Source organism: Chelmon rostratus, chromosome 7 (genome assembly GCF_017976325.1).
Source record: "Chelmon rostratus isolate fCheRos1 chromosome 7, fCheRos1.pri, whole genome shotgun sequence".
In the NCBI taxonomy this organism is placed as follows: domain Eukaryota; kingdom Metazoa; phylum Chordata; class Actinopteri; order Chaetodontiformes; family Chaetodontidae; genus Chelmon; species Chelmon rostratus.
Genome location: NC_055664.1, coordinates 25,077,260 through 25,105,238, shown reverse-complemented (window position 1 = coordinate 25,105,238; position 27,979 = coordinate 25,077,260). Strand labels below are relative to the sequence as shown.

The 27,979-nt window shown below is 42.8% G+C and overlaps 5 protein-coding genes across 5 annotated transcripts; 3 read left to right on the top strand and 2 right to left on the bottom strand.

Moving 5' to 3' along the window:
* Positions 1-295: 295 nt before the first annotated feature.
* Positions 296-4,998, top strand: tmem91 (transmembrane protein 91). The gene is made up of 3 exons (XM_041941397.1): positions 296-941; positions 3,284-3,430; positions 4,776-4,998. Exons 1-3 carry the CDS (start codon positions 507-509, stop codon positions 4,929-4,931), a joined length of 738 nt encoding a protein of 245 aa, XP_041797331.1. The 5' UTR covers positions 296-506; the 3' UTR covers positions 4,932-4,998.
* A 2,530-nt stretch (positions 4,999-7,528) lies between these two features.
* On the bottom strand, positions 7,529-10,743 carry exosc5 (exosome component 5). The gene is made up of 6 exons (XM_041941334.1): positions 10,618-10,743; positions 9,513-9,626; positions 8,885-9,006; positions 8,664-8,804; positions 8,417-8,506; positions 7,529-7,713 (listed from the first exon to the last, which is right to left on the bottom strand). The coding sequence occupies exons 1-6, from the start codon at positions 10,712-10,714 to the stop codon at positions 7,618-7,620; spliced, it is 660 nt and encodes a 219-aa protein (XP_041797268.1). The 5' UTR covers positions 10,715-10,743; the 3' UTR covers positions 7,529-7,617.
* Positions 10,744-11,455: 712 nt separating this feature from the next.
* Positions 11,456-19,794, top strand: LOC121609440. Its single transcript, XM_041941079.1, has 13 exons — positions 11,456-11,581; positions 12,507-12,685; positions 12,811-14,295; positions 14,392-14,531; positions 14,640-14,814; positions 14,990-15,094; positions 15,349-15,541; positions 15,624-16,171; positions 16,271-16,415; positions 16,506-16,737; positions 18,054-18,182; positions 18,456-18,545; positions 18,645-19,794. Exons 1-13 carry the CDS (start codon positions 11,511-11,513, stop codon positions 19,011-19,013), a joined length of 3,861 nt encoding a protein of 1,286 aa, XP_041797013.1. The 5' UTR covers positions 11,456-11,510; the 3' UTR covers positions 19,014-19,794.
* Positions 19,795-19,975: 181 nt separating this feature from the next.
* Positions 19,976-24,948, top strand: bckdha (branched chain keto acid dehydrogenase E1 subunit alpha). Its single transcript, XM_041941119.1, has 8 exons — positions 19,976-20,234; positions 21,613-21,789; positions 21,887-21,973; positions 22,061-22,169; positions 22,419-22,580; positions 22,678-22,884; positions 22,976-23,117; positions 24,249-24,948. The coding sequence occupies exons 1-8, from the start codon at positions 20,121-20,123 to the stop codon at positions 24,589-24,591; spliced, it is 1,341 nt and encodes a 446-aa protein (XP_041797053.1). The 5' UTR covers positions 19,976-20,120; the 3' UTR covers positions 24,592-24,948.
* A 308-nt stretch (positions 24,949-25,256) lies between these two features.
* Positions 25,257-27,967, bottom strand: b3gnt2l (UDP-GlcNAc:betaGal beta-1,3-N-acetylglucosaminyltransferase 2, like). Its single transcript, XM_041940187.1, has 2 exons — positions 27,817-27,967; positions 25,257-26,873 (listed from the first exon to the last, which is right to left on the bottom strand). Exon 2 carries the CDS (start codon positions 26,749-26,751, stop codon positions 25,471-25,473), a length of 1,281 nt encoding a protein of 426 aa, XP_041796121.1. The 5' UTR covers positions 26,752-26,873; positions 27,817-27,967; the 3' UTR covers positions 25,257-25,470.
* Between the last annotated feature and the right edge of the window lie 12 nt (positions 27,968-27,979).

Genomic DNA, 27,979 nt, shown 5'->3' with positions numbered 1-27,979 from the left:
ATTAGCCTGTCTGGGGCTAATCAAGGTCCTCCATCATCAGAATTGACATTTCCATACTGTATGAGAGAGAAAGTAGCTGACATTAGCATATTCATGAACACTGACAAACTCAATCATGTAAAATGTAAGACATGGGGCAAACCCTGAGCCTTCAAGCCCTGAAACAAATAGCTTGTGACATGTGAGGAGAAGAGGATCTTGAATCCCCCTACACAACTTCAGCACGTCCCATAACACACAGGAGAAGGCTACCACTGGCACATTAAGGATATTTCACTTTATCATAAACCTGGCATGTGTTGTTGGCCTCTGGACCGAGGCCTGTAATAAGAGAAAATTAAAGAATAGGATTAAAGATGGATTATCACTGAAACAGCCAGCAAAGCAGCTGCCTTTCCATAAACCCATCGGACACTCTTCAGGGTGACGCTCTGCAGACCGATTTGTAGATTACATTTGGTTGTTGATGCAGTGTCCTATCGTGTGGTTGGTATTAGAAGAGAGGGATGGCGAATATAGATGAGCTAGAGCACCCTCTTCTGGGAGAAAGCCCCAATAACAGCCGGGCATCAGGGCAAGGACTGGGGCCCGGGACTGGGCAGGCCTCTGGTGGGTTGTTCAAGGGCATCTTGGTTAAGTGTGAGGAGGACAGGGCCTACCCTCCTTTAGCGTGGAGGAGCTATTGTGGACATCCTCCTGAGCTTCCACAGCAGCAGCTACTGGACCCTTGCTCCTTACCTCGCACGCTGGAGTCCTTTTACCCACCGGCTCCCATCTGGGGCCACGGGGACTCCCTGCTAAGCAAAGACTACCTGGAGACCACCTTTGTGGACATTCGGCCCGGCTCCACGCTGGAGAGGAAGCTGCTGGCCGAGACGCAGGACTTCAACAGCGTGTCCTACAGCATGGACGACGAGGATGACCTGCTTCCTGACTCTGATGTAAGACATCCCACTGACATGATGTTCACACAGTTTTTTTCTCATGTGCTGCTGACTGAGTTTGTGTATTTAAATGGCAAATTATAAAATCTAGAATTCTTTAAAACAAAAATAATGACTCAGTGCAGCTCAGTCCCATTCCACAGATCCTCAAGGGAAGGACCAGTAAAGAGGCCTGAAGCTAACGATTAGTTTCTTGATGAATCAATTACTTGTCTTGCCTATTAACTGTCAGAAAATAGCCAATAGTATAATGTCCCAGACTCCAAAGGGGCGTCTTCAAATGTCTTCTTTTGTCTTTTCAACAGTCCAAACCCAAAAGATATTCAGTTTACAACGATATAAAACAGAGAAAAGCAGCAAAGCCTCACACTGCAGAAGCTGAATCGGGGAATAGTTGACATTAATGTTTGATAAATGATTTGAAACAATGAGCTGATTATCAGAATAGCTGCAAATGAATTCTCTAAGGACTGACTCATGGATTAATTGACTAATTGTGTAATTTTTACACATAATTAATCCTAATATCTGATCATCTAATTTCAACGGCATCCTCTTCATTGCTCAGAGAGAGACTCTCACATTGTCAGTACAGACCCTGGGAACCAAAGAGGAACTTAAAATAGACATATGAGCAGTGCATTTCAGGGTAGGCAGCGATTGAATGCTTACTGTCAAAAAGCCAGATTACATAAAGCTCCTCTCCTGCTGCGGTGCAGGTAATGACACTACAGCAGCGATGGAGGATGCCAGTTCTATTTCATAGATCAGTGAGCAAAGCCCACCCTGGAGTGAAATATAAAGTAGCTGTAAGACTCTTACAGTGGTCATGTGATGTTTTGAGAGTCAACAAGAGAACGTATACGCTGTAAATGGTACAAATACGTATAGCTGCTGGTTGTTTAGATGATTATGAAAAGTCTCTCAGCATGGTTAAATCAAAAGGTCCAATTACCCACTGTGAACTAAAAGCCCGACGGCTGTTTTGCACTTATTACTTTGAATAAAAACACCAGCGAGTGGATAAACACACAATAGCACCACACACACACCGTTACAATCAGGAGCAGCTGGCTGCTGCAAAGTTTAGGTTAGGAGTTTGCTCCACAAGGACAAAAGAACAGCACACGAAATAACGTTTTTTTCAAGCTCATTCTGGATGCTGGCAGTAGTGTAGTGATGCAAAGGCGCAGGCCTGTGGGAATAAAACCTTGCAGTGACCTCAAAGAGGCACAACACAACTTCTCCTTTGTTCCACTTCAAACGCTTAAAGGACGCGAACTGGCCCCCAAAACTCCTTTATGCCTCATGCTGAATTTTCACTGAGCTGATCGATACTGTGTGATACCAGAGTAGGAGAGATGACTTCTGTCCTGAGTGACTTTCTGGCTTTTGGCTCGATTTAAGATTTCCCTGCTTCTTCTTGTCTTCAGAACTGCTTCGTGTTAACAAAAATGCTTCAGGACTATCACTCCTGAAACATTGCACGATTCCAGACAAACCAATCCTAACATCAGAGAGTGTGTTTTCAGACCAACAGAACAACAGTGGAGTGAACAACATCAGAAAAATGAAAAGGAACTAATCTTTAAAGTGCTGTGTGTAATAATGCACTCTGATTTGCCCCCTGTTTGATCTCCTTCATGTTTAAAAGCAGATGTGCTGGTGTACGAAGCACTGGCTCAAATGTTGCAGGAGCATCTCTGGAACATGCACAATTATTTCACGCACAAAATCAAACAAGCAGAGTAATGTGACAGGGTCGGAGCGAGAGAGGAAGTCAGATTCAATATGCAGCTGTTTCAAAACGATGCGTGAGTCATGAATCGCCTGCGGTCAGCAGAGCTAGTGCACATCCAGACTAACCCCATTCAGTCACATTATCTCACAGGCACCAGCAAAGTTTTACAGTTGTTGTGGAGGACATGAACACAACATCACACAAAGCAGTGAATTATGTTAAAGTGTGTTATCTTTGTATATTTAATACAACTTTAAAAATAAATAATACTCAATATTGTCATAAATGCACTTGAATTAATGAATTAGCTTTGAGTCTAAAGGCTCAGTTCACAAAACATGTTCCTCACTTATCAGTTTTTTAGTGGCACTACTGTGAATTGAAGAAATAATCCCGATGAAAACTGTTTCTGTGTTCTCTGCAGTGACAATTTTATGGGGAGATTCAGTTTAATTCATCTCCATGGCATTGGCAGAAGTCTCAAAGTCAAATATCACAAAACCAAAACTATCTGCATAAACGGATACCAATAGAGGTTTTCTTTGTAATTTGGGCACCAGATCCTGAACTTTATAAGTGCACTCTGTTTGAATCCCAGGACTCATCCATTGATGACTTCAGCGATACAGACAGCGAGAGCAACTTCCCTCTGATGATCCCTCAGGACTACCTGGGTCTGGCCTTTTTCTCCATGCTCTGCTGCTTCTGGCCCCTGGGCATCGCTGCCTTCTACCTCTCACAGAAGGTGCACACACACACACACACACACACACACACACACTCAGTCCTGAACTGACAAGATACAACCTGGCATTGCAGTTCACAGCCGAGGGTGGTTTCTTACCCTGACAACAGGTCCAGAGTGTTTGAGTTTGGACAGGGAGGAATTAAACACCTTGAATTTCTGATGTTTTATTGAATCAACATGCCTCTATCAGTGTCATAACTCCTAGAACAACTGGATGTTTACCTTACCACCCCAGCTCCAACAAGGAATGTTAAATTGTGAGGGTTATTCAGGCTGACAGGCTGTAAACCTTAATCAGTATTTCAAAGGAAATGATGATGTTCAAGGGCCACTGATCTATACAACTGCCTACTGATGTAAGCAACAGAATAATGGGAAAGATGCTATTAATTCCAAACAATTATACCAATAAAAAAGAACAGTGTATCACGAGTCACCCCTGCTAGCATTATAATGTCTCTTATAATATTTACGTGTCTTATAATATTCATATTTCCAATGTTAGCTGGTATGTTTTCCATCTTATGCTACTGTAGCAAGGAATCGAATAAGTCAACACACTGACAAAAATCAGTATACCAGCAAACAGTGTCAGCATGGCACCAATAAAACCATTCCTCCGTCTCTCTCTCTCTTCCACAAAAGTTGAGGTCGTGACCACGACAGATTCGAACAACAATTTCACCAAAAGAAGGCTGACATGATACGAGCTGCAGCACATGTAAATGTGTTCCTGTGAAAATAAAAATGGTAATTTGGTGGCTGAGATGATCAGTCCGAGACAAAATTGGTAGAAATATGGAGCAGGTTAAAGGGAAAGGGGAACAACATCACTGCACAAACTATCTCATCAGTCACTATTACTGCTGGCAGTGTTGAAAATCCCCCAACGTCTCTATCTCTAGTCGCCAGAGGCCCCTAGTTTATACAGGCGTCCTTCCAGCAATGCAGGGAAAAAAATCCCATTAACGCTTTTGCAAAGCTAACTGGCAGCGAGCTGCAAAGGCCTTTTGATCAGATCAATGGCCTTCATTAAGGTTTAATTAGAGTCATAACAAGAAGCCCCAAGGTGATAGATTTCCAATATTGTTGAGTGCTACCGAAAACAGGGGTCAGAGTCAAAGACAAGGACTAGCGGGAGAGAGGGAGGAAGGAGGAGAAAGTGATGAATGAGGAGCAAACGGCAGGTGTGAACATAATATGGGCTTAGCGTGTGATTGTAATGAGTGGAAGAGGAAAGTGGAGGCCAGGGAAGACACTGACAAACAATGACGAATGCCCTTCTCTCCTCCTTTTTCCCTCCTCTAATCCTTATCTCACTCTCCTCTCCTCTGTCTCCCAGACCAACAAGGCATCGGCTCAGGGGGATTTTCAGGGGGCCAACGCAGCATCACGCCAGGCTCTGTGGCTCTCAGTGCTCTCCATTGTGTTTGGAATCATAACGTATATCTGTGCCATCGCCGCGTTGATCTCCTACCTGTCCGGAAAACCACCATAAAAGCAACTCAAGGACACGCACAAAAAAAGCAGACTCCTCATGCATTTCATCAATATCAACACATGCCAACATATCACCAGTAAGTGTAAAATAATCACAGTCTTTGTTCCGTCGACCCTGTTTGAGTCATGTTTTATCTACACCAAGCCTGAAGAGCAGAGAGCGGACAGTGACAACGCATCAGGAGAGCTGATGTGGAGATCATAATCACTTCTAACTGAATTAGGACAGAATTCAGCTCGGAGGAAAATAATTAGAAAATAAGTAAGAAAAAAATCACTCTGTGTAGAAGATTCAGTCTGTAAATGTGATTTGTTTTGTCACCCGAGGACTTAAGTTAGCCGTCGTCACGTGTTAAGCATTCCTGTAGTTAAAAAAGAACTGTGACAACAAACGCAGATGCCATCACAACACCGCAGATATCGCTGTCACAATAACGGTGGATGAATAATGAGAAGCAGAAGGAGACGAGGGAAATGTGGCCTCGTCTGCCTGGGAGGAGCTAAGTGGAGGGCAGTGTACGGCGATGGAGTCTGCAGATTTATGAGAAGGTCACAGCAAGGACGTAGCAGCGGCAAAACCCTGATGGAGCTCGCTGTGGGAAGGCCTGAGCCAACGCTGTCGCTTGTGGGGTGTAAGCTGGTGACGGTTTCAGAGCCCCAGAGCTTTATATATAAATATATATATATAACATCTATGAGGGGCCAGAAGCAATAACCCAGAATTCCTTACGGCTCCTCATGACCACAGCGAGGGACCCACCGGGAATCACTGCACATGCACATCGATCAACCCATCCCGATTATACATTCAGCATAAGCATAAACAATGTTTACCTGCAGAAAAGACTGATTCTGCTATGTTTATGCCAAGCTGAACAAGTATCTTTATGTAGAAATACACAAAAAACTAAATAAAACATGCATTAGTGCCATTAGATACAGTCAAAAAAACTAAATATAAATGAGGAGTTCAGGAGTTTTCAAATGAAATGCAAGGTTGCGATGTGAAACCCTGGTTCCAGATATAGAAATAAAGGAGCTGTTTCTATAAACAGTGATGGGAAATGATGACATAGACGGATGTAGACCTGCAAGGAAAATTGCCAAAAATACAGAAGAAACTGTGCGGATGAACCTTTTTATGAGCTGCTCCATTAATAGAAGCAACCAGGCTGCTACTCCACGCTCCCCAAATATAGATTCTGCTATTTTCTCCTCCAGAAAGACGACTGAAATCCTTCAGGAACTTGCTTCTTGCAGTATGGCAAACTTTTGAAGTTGTCTACTTAAACTTATGTAAGCAAATGCAGTAACACTTTGGTCAGATGAGCAAAGGGATAAAAAATGTTGCAAAAAATAAAAAGCCTAACCAGACATCTGTCGCTCAGACATGTGATGCATGAGTCAGTTAAATCTCCATTTCGGTCACGACAGAAACCTGCATGGCGAGTTTGCAGCGCGTCATGTACAGACCTGCTCCGAGCTTCGATCACTTCCTTCATTTGGTCCTGAATTATTGCAAAAACAGCCTTGATGAAAGAAAAAAAACTCTGGCCATATTGGTTTGAGCTTCAACGTGCCATTAACGAAACTGTGACTAAGGGAACTCCAAGTAAATATTTTAAAAAATGACTAAAGTTAAAGTCGACATTTTCTATGTAGATGTATAGTTTTTATAGAGTCCACAGCTGAACTGCAAAAAAACTCAAATCCTCTTGTTTTCTGCAAACCCAGTGTTGTATCAAGACTAAGCTGATAATAGATTCTGGTCACTGTACGTATTTGTAGACACACCTGTGAAATCTCAGCATCTATCCCACGTCAGCTGGTGTGTCACTGCTGATGTGCTGTTACAGCTGCACTGAGCCCACACACACACACACACACACCCTGTTGTACAGTTCTGGCTCGGGTTGCAGTGGTATGAAAATTGACGGTTATCATAACATTTGCACTTTTTATCTGTGGTATTGAATTTTACCATGTTGGTGTTCTTAAAAAATATTTCAGGTTTATATCGAGTTTCATGTCTGTCTGGACACATTTTGTGAAACTATAATAAAGCTTTTGTTCAACCCAGAAAAAAACACAACCTGTTCTGAGACAATTATCGTACTGTGAAAATATCATACCGTCGCAACCCTTGTTCTGACCGCCCTGAACCGTCCTGTCCCCGCTGGACACTCCGTCAATGAAAAAATGACCCTTTGTCGTTACAGCTGAGTCACCACTATTAGTGATTTATATGGAAGCATTTAATGTGGTTTGCCTTGACTGATCATGCTGTCATGAAACAGGCTCAGGGCAGATTCGTCTCACTTTGTATCACTTGTGTACCAAACAACTGGACGCCATGAAGTGGACGGCTCATGTGGGTCGATAAAGGTCAAAGGTTGTGGCAAATGAGACTCATTAGTACAAGAGATGTTCGGTTATTTCCCAGGTCACACCCTTGTATTACATGTAAATATTAAAGTCAATGAATCCTAATAAATGCACTTGTTTGAGATTCATCTTCCCTCTTTTTTTTCTGCACCATGTAGCACAAAAATCACTCACTCCACCCACAGATGACTACACCTGAACCGGAGCAAAGTGGTTGCTAAATATTTTATTCCATCAGTACTTTATAAACATTGTTTTTTAAAAAATATTAAGTAGAAAAAAAGAGCGCCGCTTCTTCGTCAGAGAGTTTTAGAGTATCGCCGGCTGACAGAGTCTCTGTAGAACTGGAAGATCTTCTCTGATGCTCTCTGGCTGACTGCGATGCACTGCTGCAGCTGCAGGAGAACAAAGACAAGAATCAAACATCATCCTGAAAACACGACATGTTTGACATCTTGTTATCATCTGAGCTGAAGCAGATCACTGAGAGGTATGATGGAGAACGTAAGAAACCAGAGGGGACCGCAGGGACCGCAGATCTCTGTGAGGCCAACGGTCTTTTTCCTGAATATTTCTGGTGGAGTTTATTGCAGACGTCTCACATTTGGATGTGTGTAAGAGTGTCATTAGTTGTATGACGTGTGTATTTACGTTTCCACAGAGACAAAAGCGATGTTACAGTTGCACTGGCTCTCCCCCGAAACCACTGCTGTCCCATAACGGCTGCTTTCTGTATGAGTCTGAGTAACTACATGTGACTGGTTCTGTGACTTGTGATATTATGTTTTGTCACTATTGAACTTTACTACCACCTAGTGGATTTTAAGAGTTATGGCATTTATTCCAACAGGATAAGGAATTGAACAGGCTCTTCCTCGGCCTGTGGTACACCCTTCCACCAGGTTTCATGAAAAAACGGCCAATATGTTTTCTGTAATCCTGCTGACGATCAAACAAAGCGGACAGAGAACATAACCCCCTCGGCAGAGGTAATCGACCAAAGCTGGAAATTGCACATTAGGCAGGATCACAAACCTACATTTGACAACGTTGCCGTGTTTCTGGAAAACCAAAACATTTGCTCATGTATTTACTGACCTCATGAACTGAAAATGATCCTTTGGTTGATGACATCATTACTCTCTGTTCTGTACTGTCGATAGCGAAGGTCATCAAAGCTCGACTTTCCTGGTGCGAGTGGAAACAGACGAGAGCAAATGAACAAAGTCGGCGAGGATTATTAGCAGCTTAACCTTCAGACCCCCGCTGCCCCTTCATATCCACAAAGCGACATTTAACAAACAATGCCAACATCAAAATCCTTTGTGGTGTTTAACACATTTACCTTCTCCTGCGCTGCAGTTGGGTCTGTGATGATTTGCCCATCGGCGTCGATGGCACAGGTCACTCCACAGAACAGGCAACTCATAGGCAGGCCCGCATCCATAAGAGCCATACAGGCAGCATTCAAAAAGCAGGACAAGAGCTGAGGAACAGCTAAGGAAGAACGCTCACCAAGAAACACCATCAGGAAAAGAGACGCAGCAGAGTTTTACTGAAGGATACTGAACCATCGTCGTGTAACACCTGAAGAATGAGAGTGAGGGAGGAGCGAGGGTGAAGCGACAGCAGCAGAGACGCCTCACAGGTCTCTCGCACACATTGCTCTTGCGACCGCTCCCTCACACCTAGAAAACAAATAAATTTTGGATAAGTACTTGATTCAGACTGAAACCAGCTTCATCACTTACACCCTGTGGTATGGCAGCTTAGAAGTGGACAAAGCTGTGAGATCAACAGTTACTGTCCTCCTAAAACCACAAGGTTTGCCTTAAATTTCCTAATTTCCTCTAAACAAGCTGGTGGGAATATTTTCCATGTATATTATGTATCTCCTAAACTCAACACTGCATTGTAACTCCAACCCTGACTCCAAAAAAGTGTATAAATGTGAATAAAAAGATAATCAATCATTTACAAACAAACTGTGTTTACAACAAATTGTTCATGTAGTAATACGTAATTTATGTAAGTGTCAGAAAATTAAAGAATAAATTATCACCAATAAAAAAAAGATTCAAACTGATGACTTTGCATTAGAGCAACCTTCAGGAGCTGCTTTACCCTCCCAGTAAACAAATCAAATTCAGCTGCACTATGAGAAATGATGAGTTTTCTGCAGGTGATCACTTACCTGGCAGTCCCACTCGGGGCTGGATCAACACCTCCAGTGTTGCCCGGTCGTAGATTTCCTTGCTAACTTTGACCTCGGCCGGTCCGTACACTCCAGCCAACACACTTGTGTCTCCTTCACAAAAGAACAGAAGAAGACATTACTCAACAGAGGATACATTATTGGTCCAAGAGGATATGGTGCTTTGTCCTGAGCCCAACTGAAAAACAGACAAAAACTACCACTTCCTCAGCAGGGAAGCATTCAGAGAAAAGGTTTAGGTGTATAAGTGATGAATAACAGGTGACAAATTGCGGGTTAGCAAATGCTCAGACCACATCACTTTCTGAAAACATGTGAGCATTGAAATCCTACATTTGAGTCACATTTCTACGCATCTTTACCTTGGATGAAGGACACTGAACCGTCAGGTCCAGACAGTAAAGTCTGTTCACAACCAAACTCTCTCAGAGTAACACTTGAAAAGCCGTTCACCTCCACCACACTGCTGTCTCAGGGGAAGATAAGTTGGTCGCGGACGAGTTACATGATCTGTTTTGCTATTTGGGACCCTTACTGATGACATAAATCAGGCCGTCATAACTAAAATTACGGTTACTAATCGGTGTAAGTATCTGTTTTACCCCAACTGAAAAACGTCACTAGAAATCAATCAATGTGATCGTCTCATGATGTTTTCTGACTACTTCGGTTTGGTCACTTTATTTTGAAAGTATTCACAGGAAACCTAAGCATGCTGTCCTGGGTGTATTGACGTTATCTTGACGAATGTAATACATTGCAGTTCTTCATTTTCACCACAAGAGGGTAGTGTACACTCCTAAACTCCAACTCCTAAATTGGCGTATGCACTAGGGTGTAGCTTTTTTTTTGCCTGCTATTTCGCCATCATCCACGTTTTTCAATGAGAGAAAGAAACCCCACAACAAAATCACAGGGAGGAAGTTAACGGCAAAACACGGGAAACAATAAGAATGTTAAAATAGTTGACTGACTTGAGCTGTGAATGACACTGCGCGTTACAAACTAAGCGAACAACAGCCTGAGTCCAGCTCCTATCTGCCCTTTACAGCTGGCCCCGACTCACATTTCTACATATCTTTACCTTGGATGAAGGACGCTGAACCATCAGGTCGAGACAATAAGCTCTGTTCACAGCCAAACTCTCTCAGAGCAACATTTGAAGAGTCGTTCACCTCCATCACGATGCTGCTGCGGTGGAAAAGCAGTCGCGGGCAAGTGACGAAATCTGTTTTGCTATTTTGGGCCCTTACTGATGACATATTTGAGGCGGTGAGACGTAACATTATCGTTGCTGCTACAATGTATATATGTATATATTTTTTGTTTTTGTTTTCATTGTATGTTTATTGTTTGTAATGTGTATGTTTGTATATGTTAAAAAAATAAAAAATAAAAAAAAATCGTTGCTGCTACCTCTAAAGAAATTTACTAATCAATGTACGTATCTGTATCACTCCCCGTGAAAAACGTTGTGTCAAAGTGTCCAACTGTGGCCACTAGAGGTCAATCAATCAATGTGATCGTTTGATTATTTTTTTTCCTGATCAGTTTGGTCACTGTATTTAGAAATTGTTCACCGGAAGTTGTAGCATCCAGTCATGTCTGTATCGACATAGCCTTGACGAATTGAATACGTTGCAGTTCATCAACGTGACCACAAGAGGACAGTGAATGCTCATAAATTTAGAGTGGGCCGCAGCATTAGTTTCGCCATGGAGTTTCTCTGGGCTACATTACGCAATCGTTTTCAGCAATGACACGCCCCTACCTCGTCTCTGATTGGCTTAGACACTGACTTTTTTTCTAACCGTAACCATCCCATTCCTCAGCCTACACCCAACTAACCAAACCAACAAAGATAAACGAGCACTAGGCAATCGGATGCCGAGTGGGGCGGGTCGTGCGGGTGGGGGAAAAAAGAAAACACATCATGCCTGCAGCATCGACACCACAACTCAGTAACGTGCAGCCAAGATGGCGCAAGCGTGCGGGGCGTGTGGTGAGACGCAGTGGGCGCGAGAGCAGCTTTCTGGGCGTGTTGAAGGGTGAGAGGAGTTCTTGTAGCGATTTCATGCAAATACTCAATTACCGCTTTTCTCTTGCGGTTGTATGCTATAGTTAGCACTACTGGTGTCAGGTACAGAAGAAAAAAACGACCACAAGCTAACGCTGTCAGAGAAACACAAGTTATCTTGTTGTACTGTACTTAGCGAAACTGTGAATATCAGGTTGTGTCACTTAATTCACGACATTAAAACTTTTTCACAACGTCCATGAAACAACTTCGTTTATTAGCAGTTCAGCTTCTCTGTACGTTGTAGAAATGTTTGCAGTAATGGCTGCGGCCGCGGTGGGGCGGGGTTGGACGTCCAACCCCGCCCACACCCAGAAAAGTCACCGTGTTTTGTTCAGGACCAGTGGGAATTTCGGATACTTTCACAACAGCTGCAAACTGCATGATTTCGTTTCAGTATGCATTTTCGAAGTCTGCATGGCAGCTAAAAGGGTAAAGTAAAGCTGTGTTAATAATTTTAAAACCAGGCAGGTTCTTTTTTATTTCACGCAAATGTCACATATAAGACAAATCTAAAATTATATCACTCGAGATAAAGTCAAATGATTTGGATTTCGTATTACACATACACACAACATTATTCCGCCCAGATAAATGAAGAGTTAATGTCACCATCCAGATTGCTCTTTTCCTCAAGCGCCACATCAGTTTATATCGAGCAGCAAAGCAAATAATTTGTACCACAAACACCAATAGAGAATAAATGATGATGCAGCAAATGGCATCACTGCCAGAGAGATTGCAAGTCTTAAATGGCTGTATTGCCTGGACTACAGCATTAAAGCCTCTGAGAATTAAAGAGGCAAGCATGCAAAATATCCACCCCCTTACCCTAATCCACCCAGCCATAAATTAAACCTTATTCTTGTTGTAATATTGAACTTTCCTGTTTCTAGGAACTTACATGTCACAGTGCGAAGGCGATCGGATGGCCGCATGCGTCTGGAGTTGTGCAAAGAGTGCAAGCTGTACCACTGTCCCTTCTGCCAGCCATCCGTCTACAAGCCAAAAGGAGACTATGCGGGTGTTTGGACACATATAGAAATCCACAGAATGAGGGCCTTGCGACACGGAGGTCAGAAGATGCGATTTGAACCTGATGTATATACAAATCGTTTATCCAATCAGTAATACAAAGCTGTGTCATTCAGCTGCTGTGACATTATATCCACTTTCATGGCTTTTGTCTTTTCTTTGCAGAGTTTGATATTCATTCGTGTCATTTGCAATGCAGAGGAGAAAGACATTTTCATTGTCCATACTGTGCAAAGACGATTATAACCCGGAAGCAGTTTGAAAGTCACATGGACAAATGTGTGGAGACGGGAAGGTCAGCAACAGCAGCAACAGGCGGCCAGTCTGCTGCTCCACCTGGCGCTCCTGCTCAGCCAGCCACCACATTCGGACAGTGTGCCATCCTCCTGCTCAACCTCAACCCCCCTTCTCAGCAAACTATCATGATGGGACAGTGTCCTGCTCCACCGCAGCCCCCTGCTCAGCCAAAATCCACCGCAGACCAGCATCCTGCGTCGCCTGACTGCCTTGTTGAACCGACAACTACAGCTGGCCAGCCTGCTGCTCCACCTGACCCACCTGCCCAGCTTCCAACCCCAGTGGTCCACCCATCTGCTTTAACAGACAACCCTGTTAAGCAAACAGGACAAATATTCAGAACAGTACGGAAAAAAATTAAATGTCCAATGTGCAACCTGTACTTACATAAAAAAAATCTAAGGAAACATAAACTGAGGAAACACTTAATTTCTGAGAAGGACATCACAGCCAAAGACCATCTCAGAAATCAGTGCATTGACTCTCATAATGGGGTGTACGCTGTAGCAAAGTCTTACAAGGCCACTGCCGTCCCAGTTCATGTCATTAAAAAGAGATCAGGCAGCACACGCAAAATGATGTGCGAAGAAGATCGATGCGAGGTTATTTCAGATTTTCGGAGGAGGAGTGGCTTGCCTGATAGCCAGTGCCCTCATCTACGCTCTGTTGATTTTTGTTTTACTCGTGCAAGCAGAGACGACTTGAAACCTGGCGTGTTGGAGGAACTGATTGCCAATAAATGGATTGGAAAGGACATGGGGGCAAAGTGCCTGAACTACCGTGACCAGGCGACTCAGAACACGGCGCCACTTGTTACTCTTGTGGATCTTGGTGGAAGTCATTGCCTGTATTTGTCTGTGTTTGAGCCCAAAGTGTCGCAGTACAGCAAGTTAGGCAGATTATTCGTGACATATAATATAAAAGGAAGGTTGTGGCATTGTGATTGTTCTCGGGGGAGAATTTCCTGTTTGCACAAATGCATAGCCAAATGGTATCTCTTCCAAACCAACAAAGAGTTGTTTTCCTCAGATGCGAAACGAGACGCACCACTGAGCATCGCTAAACTGATGGAAGACACACCTGCAGAAACCTCTGCAGAAAAGTCAGCTGGAACTGGGTATCCACTCGGAGAAGAAGGACTAAATCAAATGGTGAAGTACATTTACAACCAAAAAAAGCTGCCCTCCATGCTTCCAGAAGACATCACCCAGTTTGAGCCTGATATACACATGTCAAAGCATTTGGTTCCAGCTGAAACTGTCTGCCATGAGTGTCCCGGTCAGGTTTCCCTAACAGAGCCGGTGCTGGTCACCAACAAAGCACGAGTCATTTCTTTAACAGGAGTGATGGAAGGTTTGTCGGCAAACATGTCCGAATCACGCTGCAGTCTTTTGTTGTTGTTGTTGTTGTTCTGGCAGTCCCTTTAACACATCTTTTTCTGTCTTCCAGATAATTCCACTTTTTTCAAAAAGTGTCCTGACTGTGAAATGGTATACCATTACCAGGAGTGGAGTGAGGGGCTTCACAACTACAACAACCACATAATCCTGAGTCTGCAACTGTGCATGCTTCTGCAAGACTCGATCAAGGTACTTCATGGAAGAAGTCAAAACACTCTGTGATTTTAATTCATTTCTTTTTCTCAGTGGGATTATATCCTGGAAATGATCATGTCTGTCTGCGTCCTTGTTTTAAAGAATCACAGTGCTGATGGTGGAGTGGTGGAGGTGCTGGAACGGACAATAGGTGACAAAGCTCCATGTGGCATGGAAGTGCTTCAGGCGTACCTCCACTTTGAAGCTCTTACAAGTCATGACTGTCTGTCTTTAGTCATGATGGATCTTTATCAAAAGGGGATTTTCAGCATGGCAGGTGAGTATTTCTTGGTCTCTTTGTGGGTACATGTACTTACAATTAAACATTAAAAATAAATGTACTGTTATTTTAAAAAGCATCTAACAAGTTTAAAGCTCCTCTTTTGCATGGATAATGAAATTTTTGTTTGATCTCACACAATCATATTAGTAATTCACATACACTTTTATAGGGATTGAAATTAAGGGCCTGCCTGAGTCCTTTACTGGAGAGGTAAATGCAGAGGAAGTCTGGGATTCAGTGTGCATGGAGATAATAAGAAGCAGCCTGATAACTCGTAAGTGTGGAGACTTGAATCTGGTTGTCTTTGCATCTATCTGTATTTTGCAAAATAAAAAAAATTAGTAAATTGTGGAATCACATTTTATAGCTCAAACAAGTAATTGAGAATATAGACGACAAATTAACCAAAAATTAAAACAATTGTTAGTTGCAGTCATGCAGGAGATAAAGCGAAGGTGCAATGTTAGGTATCTATAAATGTAGGTTTATGCAGGTGGGTCATCTTTTTCCTGTCTGTGTTTAATCCAGAAACGTCTACTGATGCTGCGACTTTAGACAGTAACCTCAAAGAAGCTGCAGTGTCTGCTGTCACAACCTCCTTCGCGCTGGCTGAGAGAAAGAGGCTGTGCAAACAAAGAACAGAGGAGTGTCACAGGGCTGTGGCCAGGTATCTTGTGAAAGGATTGCATCCCCTGTCCACAGTGGAGTCACCGTGGTTTAGGTAGGTTTTACAAACCTGGACTTCGGCTGCAGAAACGTGATTATTTACATCCACCGATAATCTGATTTCTGCTTCCATTCAGAGAGATGACAAAAACGCTAAACCCAAAGTACCGCCTGCCTTCCAGTGATCAGCTCATAAACACACTGATACCTTCATGGTATTGTGTGGAGAAGAAACACATCATCAGAGAGCTGCTTCAGGTGTCTAAGGCTGCAGTGACATGCGACTGGTGGACAAGTTTTGCCGATGACCATTACCTGACAGTTACTTTGCACTTCATAACGAAAGGCCAGATGAAGCAGAAAGTGCTGCGTACGAGGCCAGTTTATGACGCTCAGACTGACACAGCAGTGGCAGAGCACATAGGTGGTGTACTGCAGGAATTTGGTGTCAGAGACAAAGTGGTTGCCATGACGGTGGACAATGCCTTCAGTTTGGACATTGCCATCAAGAAACTGCAGTTTAGGAAACTGAGATGTTTTGCTCATATACTCGGTCTTGCTGCACAGAAGGTGTACACCAGCTGCACTGTGGCCACATGGGCATCACAAATAAGAGCTGTTGTTGTGTGGATCAAAAGGTCTTCCACAGCTCAGGCAGTTCTTCAGGAGAAACAGCAGCTTTTGAGTGAGTACATGGCATCCTCTTGTCTTTCTTTGGAGCTGTTTAGTAAGAGGATGTACTGTATGTAAGAGGTTGAAGGTCATAACTGCGTCTGTCTTTTAGATCTCCAACAGCAGTCTGTGGTGCTTGATGTCCGAACACATTGGAACTCGCTGTACCTCATGGTGGAGAGGTTTGTCGAGCAGTATGCTGCCATACAGGCCACCATCACAGATCCACAGTTCAAACCCTGTGTTGAGAAGAAAAGGTAATGAAAATTGATAGGAAAACTAGAGTGCCATGTTGTTAATTGTGTAGAAGTAACATGTTTATTATTTTGCTTCAATTCATTCCGAAGGCTGGAAATGCTCACAGACGATGATCACCAGAAAGCAGTGGAGTTCATTAGGCTCATGAAGCCTCTGTACACATCTGCTGTCTGTGTCTCAGCTGACAAGAGTCCGACGTGCAGTCAGATATTTCCCATCCTGAAAAAACTGGAGGCCCACTTTGAAAGCCAGGAAGAGGACACTCTGTTCGCAGCCACACTCAAGGGAAAAGTCTGGGGAGACCTGTCTACGTGTTACAGGGTATGTTCAATACACTCTCAGACGAGCAAATTAAGGAAAATCGAAATAACTGTGAATTCCATCTGCTGTTGTGGTGATTCCCTGTAAAAGTAAGTTGACTTCTCCAATAACTATAAAATGTCAGAAAATGGTGTCACTAGATTCTTTGTTTCATCCATCAAGAGTCCAGAACTAAGACATCACATTTACTATCTGTGTTTACTATTTAAGACAAAGACGAAAAAGCTCCAAACAAAACAAAATGAGTCAACCAGATAAAACCGTGTTAAATACTAGTGACTGGAGAAACAAAGTTTTCTGAAACCCTGAATCGTTCTGAAGCACTGGTGTTGAAAATGGGTCATTGTGTCTTAGCCTTTTTCAAAATGGTGCCATCTTCTGGGCAATTTTTGGTATTGCACGGGTGTTTCTATTATTTTGCCTACCTCATTCAAATCACTGAGCGCAGGCTAAACAACTGAAATGTTTGTCTTTATAATGCAGCACAGACGAACAACACCACAAACTGCAGTTTCCAAAATGACCATAAAGTTGAATCAACACCTTCCTGTAACAGTTTAAAAAGGAACTGAACATTAAAGGATTTATATTATATTTATTATAGGACTGTTGTATTACACTGCATTAGATATAGCTGTGTGCAAAGAGATGGGATGGATGTTTACCCACAATGGTTCTATAGATAGAGAGATGCTGATGGCTGAGTCACTCATCGACAGAGATGTTCAGCCAACTCTGGAATACAGAGCATGATAATTAGTTGGTACAACCCTGAATCCAAAAACAACACTGTGTAAAACATCATTTAAAACAGAATGCAATCATATGCAAACAAACTGTGTACTGACAACGGTTTTACAAAGTGTTCCTGAGCCCATGTAGTAACATCCTTTAAGCATCGTGTGTAAACAAAGTGGTGAATCTCTCTCCATCCTCGCTTGTGAATAACTGAGCCTTTTGAGGATGTTCCTTTCATACCCAGTCATGATACTATCACCTGTTACCAATCAACCTGTTTACCTGTGGAACGGAACATAACATTCAATTTTATATGTGTGTGTGTGTGTGTGTGTGTGTATATATATATATATATATATATATATATATATATATATATATATATATATATATATATATATATATATATATATATATATATATATATTGGGTACCTCTGGGTCCTATATGACAGGAGGGTTTTTATTTATAGACAGAAAATAAGGAGTCAGTGTTTAAAGTTTTAGTCCAGGCTCTATCCCTGATCCTCAAATTCTGCCTTTCTCTTTGACAGCCAGAGTCTGTGTGCTTTATTTCAGGATGACGATACTTGGAAGTTCCTACAGGAGTCGAGTGCTATGGATCCAAGGTTCAAGAACAGAATTGACTCGGATGAGATTTGGTACAGAGTGAAAAATGCTGCAGTTCGAGTTTCAACCACAACAGAGGTACGCTATTCCCCATTCTACGCCAATGTTACATTTGTTCTACTACTGTGTGCTGTAGTCATTTTTTTCCCAGACATATCTGCATTCATTAGACTCCATACTAGAGATTCAAAGTCTTTTCCTGCCTGCAGGTATCTCATACACTCTCAGTCGAAACAGTTAAGAGTAAATTTTCTGTTTCTGTAAACGTAAATCTCCTGGGGACGAGGTGACCTTTTTGTCAGTTTTTGGACTCATACATGTCAATGTATTATGATTAAATATACTCTTTAGGTGCCAGATAAGGAGAAACACAAATTTCAGCAGGATGGCAGTGATGCTGATGATGCATCTGAGCAAAATGATAAAGAGTCTTCAGATGAGGTAATGCCATCCACCTGACACAAACATTTGTTGTTTTTCATCCAGGTTATCTTGTTGAACATCATATCTTGTTTTTTTTCATTTATTTCCATTTCCCAGTCTCCGTTTCCCAAAAGGCTGAGGTTATCTGCCCTGGAGGAGCTTTTTGAGGAGGAGGACAGAGCTCTGAAGAGCAGTGCAGCAGCAGAGAAGACGCCTTCAATACCTGAAAGAGTCCAGCAAGAGATACAGCTGTACCGAAACCTGCCTGCAGCACCCACATCAGAGGACGCTCTGGCCTGGTGGTGGGAGAGACGAGACACACTGCCTCTCCTGTCTGAACTCTCCAACTCGTACCTGTGTGTCCAAGCTTCGTCTACTCCAAAGGAGAGAGTGTTTTCCACGGCAGGAGACACAATCAGCCACGAGAGGTCACACGTTCTACCAGAACAGGCAGACATGCAGATTTTTCTACAGACAAACTGTTAAAACCAATACAGTCAACAACCAATACATTCAATGCTTAAGTCCTGTTGTTTATGAGACATGTGTTCAAGTTTGTCATTCACTGTGCAGCCAAACCTATAAAATATCTCACACCTATCATACTGCATCACTTCCTGGTCACAAGCCTCATGCTCCTTTCCTTTTTTTTCTTCTTTCTATTTTAACTTATAAAGCCCCCTCTGTGCAGGTGCTGTAAAGTGGTGGTAACCTGGCATGCTCCCAATGTATTCCAGCCAAACCGGTTGAGAATGCACAGACTGAATAGTGTACACATGCAGGAAGACGACAGGTGAAGGTATTAGGTAGAAAAGTGAGTCACAGAAAACTTGGCATCCAAAGTTACTGAGGCCTATTAAAGCAACTTTATTCAAGAAATACTGGCTATTCAACATCACTGCAAGATGTCTATACAGATTTTAAAACATGACCAAGGTGTCTGGATGAACTGTGCCTTTGAAAATGACAAAGCAATGCGGAGAAAAGTTGTCAGGTGATGGCTTCAGGTATCAAATGATTCAATAACTAGTCAAGTTTGATTATACCGGAAGTTTTCTGCACTTCAGCCCTTCAGCCATATATATCTCTGTTATGCTTTTAGAATGGGAAAAAAGACCCAAAATGTATAGCAAATATGGTGTGCAAGATGATTAAGCGACGATATAAAGAAACAGAATTGCATGTGTAATATTTATAAAGCACTTTTCAAAAGCAGACACGTATGGTTTTTAGATTAATAGACAAACATAACACGAAGTGATATTTGATGTAGAGAACCACTATTATTGTTAATAAATGACCAGTGATGTGTAACATAAATCGGTTTCTTCTCTAAATACGGGTTGGACCGTTTGTTCTAACCGCGGTGCTGAGGGTCACTTTGAGCTTTAATTTGAAGGTTTGAGCGGATGTTGTGATCATTGTCGTCGACTTGACAATGCTACATGTAGCTAAATCAGATGCTCATCCTGGCTAGCGTGATTGTGGCTAGCGCTGCTGTAGACTAGCCTTGTCCCACCAATCTAAACATATTTACTGTAACGTTTGAGATTTCCTGTCAGGCTAGCACAGTCAAATCAATCGACTGTTTCGATGGCGGCTGTGAGGAGTATGAACAAAATGTATGGAATATGTTTTCATGCTGTTCGTCAGACGGCAGGACTGAAGGCATCGAGGCTGCTGCAGCACAGATCCTTCAGAGTGACCGTAAGTTCAAATGTGTAAAATTGCTCCACTGTTCTGCTAGATTGCTGCGCTAGTTAGCTGACTAATATACAGGTTAATAATATACCGGCGAATGGATCTAACAGGATGTTACAAGTGGTCCGATTTTGGCCTGTCAAACCGAAAGGTTGATTTAAGTGTACTATCATAACCTGCGATGTAAAGTTAAATTATCAGCCACGAGATGGTTTGGTGTACGTGTAAGCTTGGAATTGAATTGTTATGTTTATGGTAGGATTGGAAATGGTTGGAGTTAGGGACTCCTCAAGCATTCACAACGCGTTGCTTGACTTCTTCAGTTATCGCGATGGGTTGTGAGCCAGCTAGCTTAGCTGACAACCTTGCAGAAACTAACGTAGCATTAAAAACGCGGCCTTATAAATTTGAAAGAAGTTGCCACATATTTGTGAATGTACGTATTTGAAAATGTAACCAGTAACTTTATTGGCACAGATGCACCTTGTGTTTGTTGTTGTGTCCCTGAAGTAGCTAGCTAGCCGGCTACGGTTTTAGCTAGCTACACTCCCATTGGTCGAACAAAGGGGCGTGAGGAGAAAACCTGAGTCTTCAAGTTCAACTTGACAGAGAAAAATGTCTTGCTAAAATAATAGTGGTGTGCAGATAATGTGACATCAAAACTGTTATTATCGGCTCCTTTGAAATAAAGCATTGCATGCATTTTCTGGTGCTACTTGTGTTCCTGGATGTATTAGCAATCTTGTGTCTCTGTTTTGTTTCGTCTCTAAAATTAATATTTTGTTTGTGTAATTAAATTGAATTATTTACAACCCGTCTCTGTAGTTTTCAGGGTTGGCAGTATTTTTCTGAAGTCAAATAGAGCATGACTTGGAAAATTTCCTGTTAGTACAAAATAGTGTATTCATTTTGTATATAATAACTGCCGAAATGGTTTATTATTATTATTATTATTATTATTATTATTATTATTATTCGTTGTAGTAGTAGTAGTAGTAAATGATTTTAAAACATGGTACCATATATTCTTGAAAATACAGTATTAGTGTGGAATTAGCACAAAATCCCATCATCCTGTTAAATGCTGTAACCTGTGAAATTAGAGATAACCCCAACTGTGATTTACACATATAAAATTTCAACAGTTGCAGTAAGTTTTTAAAACAGGAAATGTTGCCATATTCCACTAAAGTCACCTTTTGTAGTACATCATGCAAAACAGTTTTCCATTCAGTCTCAACAGAGCAGCTGCACAGTTTTCTTTCTATGTCATTATTAAGAGAAAGATGAATCGCCCTTTGTGGTGTCTGCTTTAGGGAGGGCCCTTCTTTGCCACAGCCACAGTGATGTTATTAATAAATAATGCTTGTATTCAATCTGCCAGGCCGTGCAGCGGCAGCAGCCCTTTGACTCATCACTGGAAAAGCCACAGTTCCCTGGAGCTTCAGCCGAGTTTGTGGATAATCTTGAGTTCATCCAGCCCAATGTCATTTCTGGGATCCCAATATACCGGGTGATGGACAGGCAGGGCAATATCATCAACCCCTCTCAAGACCCTCAGGTACAGCCAGCCTGCCTACACTACTGTACTATGACCTGTGTTCCTGACATGCCAAAGTTAATTTATTGGTTGTCTGGTGTGTTTCTTCCTGGATCAGCTCTCCAAAGAGACAGTTCTGAATTTTTATCAGAAGATGACTCTGCTGAACACAATGGACCGCATTCTCTATGAGTCTCAGAGACAGGTATGTTTTTCCTCTTGTATTTCCTGGTGTAGCCATGGAACAGCTGAAGAATGATATTAACAGAGTGTTAATTTGTCTCGGCTACAGGGTCGGATCTCCTTCTACATGACCAACTATGGTGAGGAGGGCACGCATATTGGTAGTGTTGCTGCTCTTGACCCAAGTGACATGGTCTTCGGTCAATACAGGGAAGCAGGTAAGGATTGGATATCATGTGGTTTTACATGGTTTTTCCTGACTAACAGTAGTTACCAGGATTCATTGGTGTAATTAACCACACAGCTCTACTTGTGCTCCTTGTTTTATTGTTGCAGAGAGGAAGTGTGTAAGATAACGCTAAACTAACAGTCTTAACCCTCCCAACCTTGTATGCCCTCCTGCCTGCTTCACTCTTCTTTGCTTGTCTTGTGAGTAACAGTGTAATAATTGCTATGCGGCCCTGCAGGAGTGCTGATGTACCGTGGTTTTCCTTTGGATTTGTTCATGGCTCAGTGCTACGCCAACGCCGATGACCTCGGCAAGGGCCGGCAGATGCCCGTCCACTATGGCTCCAGAGACCTGAACTTTGTGACTATCTCCTCCCCTCTGGCCACTCAGATTCCCCAGGGTGAGCTGCACACCTGTGTGTCAACCTCTCCAGTCTGTGAGCACAGTGCATATATACACCTGTAGATGTGTGTTAATGCCTGATGTGTCTGTTTCAGCGGCTGGAGCTGCGTATGCGTTGAAGAAGGAGAATATGAACCGTGCTGTGATCTGTTATTTCGGAGAGGGGGCAGCCAGCGAAGGAGACGCACACGCCGGCTTCAACTTCTCTGCCACCCTCGAGTGCCCACTGATATTTTTCTGTCGCAACAACGGCTACGCCATCTCCACCCCCACCAACGAGCAGTACAGAGGAGACGGCATTGGTAAGAAGCCTTGGTGCGGCAAACTGCAGTATCTGATTTTAAATTCCCAGCTGCTGTTATGAACACATTCATTCTGTCTCTGATTGAACAGCTGCTCGAGGTCCGGGTTATGGCATGCTATCGATCCGTGTCGATGGTAATGATGTGTTTGCTGTGTACAATGCAACAAAGGAGGCACGTCGCAGAGCTGTGGCTGAGAACCAGCCTTTCCTCATCGAGGCAATGACCTACAGGTAAGTTGAGATTTACAATACTACAAAAATAACATGAATTATTTAGGTCGGCTGTTGATCTTTTCTTAGAAGAAGGTATTCCATGAAATGATGAGTGATCAGTTTCAAGTTAGTGGTTAAGAGTGTCGACTGAATTTAACGACTGTGAGCTCAGCCTGTAGGTCCGATGGCCTTCATACATGAGTACAGTGCACCATTAATCAATTCACTGAAACATTTGGAACCAAATGAAGAGTGAGCTGGAGAGGTCTGTATTGCTCACTTCTTTCTAACTTCACAGCCCGAGATTGTTTTCCATTTTGAATCTCATCTGCAGCCCCAAGTGAGGTTCACTCGAGGCAGTTCAGCAATTTACGGCTCCTTTTAGAGCCACAAAACACTTCATACAACTTTTTTCGTATGTACGATATTAATATCCAAGACCCGTAAACAGACTGATTTGTTTAAGAGAGAAGAAGAAGAAAAATCCATTTGAGCAGGTGGCTCAGTAATTATGATGCAGAATGAGAAAAAAGACTTGGATCTTAGAGGTGCAAGACTTGATTTGATTTGAGCTGACAGTGAGTTCACAAACTGATCAAAGGTGACTAATGACAGGAATCGTAAGCAAGTAGAAAAGAATGTGAATGTTCTTTTCATCTAAGTCTTTTGGTTTTCAAATCAAAAGAGAGCAACACAAGAAAACCTGAACAAAAGCATTTAAATCCTCCCATAAATGTCAAACCTAAAAAACAACTACACCAGCAAAAAACGAGTTCAATAAAGAGGAACAGAAATGTAGAAAACTAAAAACCAGGAAATAAATACCTGAGCAAATAAAGAACAAAATGTAAATTCATGCAAAATATTTTCCATAAGGAACTTTATTTGCATAGTGGACAAATAAGACAAATATAACCTTCACAGACAGTCATGGTCATGATTAATCATGATAAGCAAAATTCACCTAATTCACAAACAAATTAAGATGCATAGGTAAGGATGCAGAGTAAAACCCAGTGGTTGTAATAGTGCACCTGTGTGCACGTGTGTGTACGCAAATTTCATGAGGAGCCGTAAAACGTGCTCGCGCTGAAAATTCTGCAGTATGGAAAACCGATTGAAATAAATATAACTCTGCTCATTCTTCAGAATTGGCCACCACAGCACCAGTGACGACAGCTCAGCTTACCGTTCCGTGGACGAGGTGAACTACTGGGACAAGCAGGACCATCCCATCTCCAGGCTGAGACACTACATGACCGCCCGCGGCTGGTGGAGCGAGGACGACGAGAGGAGCTGGCGGAAGCAATCCCGTAAGACGGTGATGGAGGCCTTCGAGAGGGCCGAGAAACGCCTGAAGCCCAATCCTGAACTGCTGTTTACTGATGTGTACCAGGAGATGACGCCCGGTCTGAACAAGCAGAGAGAATCCATGTGGAGGCACATACAGCAGTATAAAGAGCACTACCCACTTGACCTGTATGATAAATAACTGCACTGACAGGATGGAATGAGTTGTGATTTGGTTAAAAAATGTGGAAGTGGGTGAGGATTGAGACTGGGATGAACTGTTCCACTCCTTTTACTGTATTCCTTAAAAAATATAGTTTTGATATGAGGTGTCATTTCATATTGGACAAGAGGGAGAGGAGAAAAATGTTGCTTTAAAAATATTTTATTTCATGCCTCTGGGTTTGGTGCCTTAAGTTAATAGATTCACTGTCTGTACTAAAGCTCAATAAGTGCTAAATCACACTTGTTTCACAGTAACTCCAAGGTCACCAATTTCGTGCCGTTTATGCATAAAAACAGAAACACAGAAGTTAAGCAATAAACCGTGGAAGTCAAACCCTGTCGAGTAAGGTCCCTCTCTTGTAACCCTTGGTGATTCTGGTATTTAACAGGCTTCGTTGTGTATCATTGAGGTGAGTGATTTAACTTGCATTGCGTTGAAGTTTCCTATATTAATGATTTTTAGTGTACACACCCAAGTTTTAGATGGGTCTGTATGCTGTTACACACTTCTAATTCCCAGAACTGTACACCCATCTAGCTCATGTTACATGTTTGGTGTTTTGTGGAAAATAAACTATGGAACTTTGAATTTTCTTGGTTTAATTATTTTTTATTTAAATGCAACAGGAAAGTTGATTGGGTTAATGACACATCTGCTTTCCAGCAAAGTCTGAGTCCATGCAAGATGTCAACAGTAGACAATAAAACCCTCAATTACAATTCCTCCTGCTGCATCATCTAGAAACAGTAAAAAGCGGAAGGGACAATATTAAAAGCAGATGAGCCACGGCTTCTGTATGCCAGTGCAGTCGGTGTTTACTCTCTCATCGCTGCATCTTTTGCTCACCGGTCCTGATCAACAAGTCAACAAGGGGCTGTGAATGCCCTTCCACAGCTTCTTCATCTGCTGCGGGGAGCGCTGGTGAATCAGAATAAGATCTTTATGTACGCACAGATTCTCACGATCCTGCTCCTTGACATCAAAGGTCTGAAAGCCCGCGTGTGCCTCAGGAGAAACGCCTACAGCCTTTAAGCACATCCCAGTGTAGACATCGTCTATGGGAAAGAAAGGTATGACGTGTGAAATTGAATATAGGGGCTGCAGCAACGCTCCAGAGATAAGAAAACCCCCTCCACCAGCATAAGCCGGGTATGGGCTGTCATAAAAGCTCAGAGGAATGTAGTATTTGCTTTTAGGGTCCCTGAGGGGACTTGCTGTGCTTATGACATGTCCAACATACAACTGAGAGGCCTTTGAGGGCTCCAGAGACTGCAGGTAGCTGAGTAATGCTAGTGAGTTGACAAATACGTCATCATCCCCACTAAAGATGAAGGAGACACGAGGACAGTATTTCAGTGTCCACTGGAGGAGCATGTTCATTTTGAGTGTCAGGTTCAAGAGGGATTCATGAAAATCCCACTGCAGGATGTCTCCAAAGTGTCTTGCTTCAAATGACAGCAGTGGGCTGAGGTCAGGGTCATCCAGCGGAGGGCTACCCAGGAGAAACACTGTGTGTACTCTCAGTCCACTCTGATAGGTCCCCTCTCGCCCCCAGGTCTCGCGCACTGCCTGTCTCCGCTCAAAGTTTCCAGGATTTGACTTGATGGCAAAAAGCAGGAAGGTTTGGTTGTCTCCTTTCCTCTCACCAGACATGCACTTGTTGGGTTGATTGATCAGGACTGGAGGGGACCTGCAGTTCATGCCTTGCAAAAAGTCCTGGAATAAGACAGGATAAGAGGTGAAGTCATGCACATTGGTTTGTAGAAGCTCTGGATTTGTCTCCCTGCAACGAGACCAATCAGAGTCATGCTTGGAAGGATTTTGTCCCTTGTCCAGGTTCCTGAGGGCCGAGTGCAGCAGACGGTTCCAGTACGCTCCATTCTGAGAGATTGTCTGTCTGAGGCTGTCGGAAACAGACACGTTGTGGACATCAGGGTGAAGCGTGGTGAAGCTTTCCTGCTTGGGGGTTTGTCTTTTCACATTATGGTCCTTGGCTTGGAGGCCGGGACGCCTCGGGACGTCCTCTGGTCCAGCCCTGTGACTGTAGGTCATCTCAAGGTGAAGGGTTGAGTAGAAAAAGATCAGAACTAAAGTAACGAGGAGAACCATAGCAATGAATGTTTGAATCCGTCTCATTGGCTCGAGGTAAGTAAGCCAAGCTGTGCAGTGTGTTGTTTTAGAAATGGATCATATTTCAGGGGTGTGCTATTGTCTTCAGGTTCCACGGACTCTGCCAGCAGGTGACACACTGGATGTACCTGCCAACAGAAAAATTACAGAGGAGACAGGACACTTTAATGTAAATCAACACATCACAAACATGACAGCCTTATAACAGAAAGCAAATGAACAATTAGCTTCAATAAATATTTTATGCAGATTGTGAATTATGCTGCAAGACGTTCCTGCTATTTAAATGGCTTTCACAATGGCAGCACATTTTATTGAAATACCTGCTTTCCAAAATAAGTTGGCACGATTTTTTTTTTTTTAATAATTTGAACTAATGGTTTTACATGTTAAAGTAAATTTGGGTTTGGTTGCTTTTTTATTCTCTGACACATTTTAACACATTTTTAAATGCTGAGAAACTGTCGTTTTATAAAGCAACATGCCCAATGAACAATAAATTGATCTGCATTGGTTGCAGCACGGGTGTGTGCTGATCTGTTTTCAACTTTGCTCCGAGCGGTTCCGGTTCCGACATAGATCTATTGATTCATGGAAAGAAAAACACTGCTGGTGTTATCTGAATATGCCGCAGGTGGTGTGGTCTTGAAAATAGATGCAGCAGTAATCTACTGGGACGCAGGTGAAGACAGACGTCTCCCCAGTGTTTAATTAGAGGCGAACCTGCCCTGTACAAATAAGGAGGGGGGAGGGAAGGTCCCGAGGGGGGGGGGAGAGAAAACAAATGAGGCCTGTGTACTTAACAGAACACACGAAACGCATTTCGACACCTTATACTGCCCCCTGCCACGTTACACGTCCGTAAAATGCGGAAGACATTTTTGTGGATTTTAATTAATTTAGATTAATAGACTCGATTAAAATTCGATAAACCCGCATCGGCTTTACAAACGGGCGGTTTGCAGGTGCAAAAACACCTGCGCGGCAGGTGAGCCCTTTACCCTGGAGTTTAACAAGGCAAACCAGTCACAAGTAAGTTAATGTAATATTCAGGTTTGGTAAAATACTCACTAAATCCAAGATGCACGCACACCGATCAAAGGCTGAAGCGCATGTCTGAAGCGGCAGAGGAGAAACAGGGTCCTGGAGCTTGTCGAGCCTACCGACAGGTGAGCAGGTGCGAAAAACCGCATCATTTAGTTCTCAACCCCATATTTTTCTGTCACGGAATCGG

Coding starts and splice junctions, on each gene's coding strand:
- b3gnt2l (XM_041940187.1), bottom strand. CDS start 26,751: ATGAGACGGATTCAAACATTCATTGCTATGGTTCTCCTCGTTACTTTA.
- tmem91 (XM_041941397.1), top strand. CDS start 507: ATGGCGAATATAGATGAGCTAGAGCACCCTCTTCTGGGAGAAAGCCCC. Junction 942..3,283: donor ACCTGCTTCCTGACTCTGAT/GTAAGACATCCC, acceptor TTTGAATCCCAG/GACTCATCCATTGATGACTT. Junction 3,431..4,775: donor CCTTCTACCTCTCACAGAAG/GTGCACACACAC, acceptor TCTGTCTCCCAG/ACCAACAAGGCATCGGCTCA.
- exosc5 (XM_041941334.1), bottom strand. CDS start 10,714: ATGGAGGTGAACGACTCTTCAAATGTTGCTCTGAGAGAGTTTGGCTGT. Junction 9,627..10,617: donor TTCAGCGTCCTTCATCCAAG/GTAAAGATATGT, acceptor TCTTTTGTGAAG/GAGACACAAGTGTGTTGGCT. Junction 7,714..8,416: donor GATCATTTTCAGTTCATGAG/GTCAGTAAATAC, acceptor GTTCTCCTGCAG/CTGCAGCAGTGCATCGCAGT.
- LOC121609440 (XM_041941079.1), top strand. CDS start 11,511: ATGGCGCAAGCGTGCGGGGCGTGTGGTGAGACGCAGTGGGCGCGAGAG. Junction 14,296..14,391: donor TTTAACAGGAGTGATGGAAG/GTTTGTCGGCAA, acceptor TCTGTCTTCCAG/ATAATTCCACTTTTTTCAAA. Junction 16,416..16,505: donor CCCTGTGTTGAGAAGAAAAG/GTAATGAAAATT, acceptor TTCATTCCGAAG/GCTGGAAATGCTCACAGACG.
- bckdha (XM_041941119.1), top strand. CDS start 20,121: ATGGCGGCTGTGAGGAGTATGAACAAAATGTATGGAATATGTTTTCAT. Junction 21,790..21,886: donor ACCCCTCTCAAGACCCTCAG/GTACAGCCAGCC, acceptor TTCCTGGATCAG/CTCTCCAAAGAGACAGTTCT. Junction 23,118..24,248: donor ATCGAGGCAATGACCTACAG/GTAAGTTGAGAT, acceptor CTCATTCTTCAG/AATTGGCCACCACAGCACCA.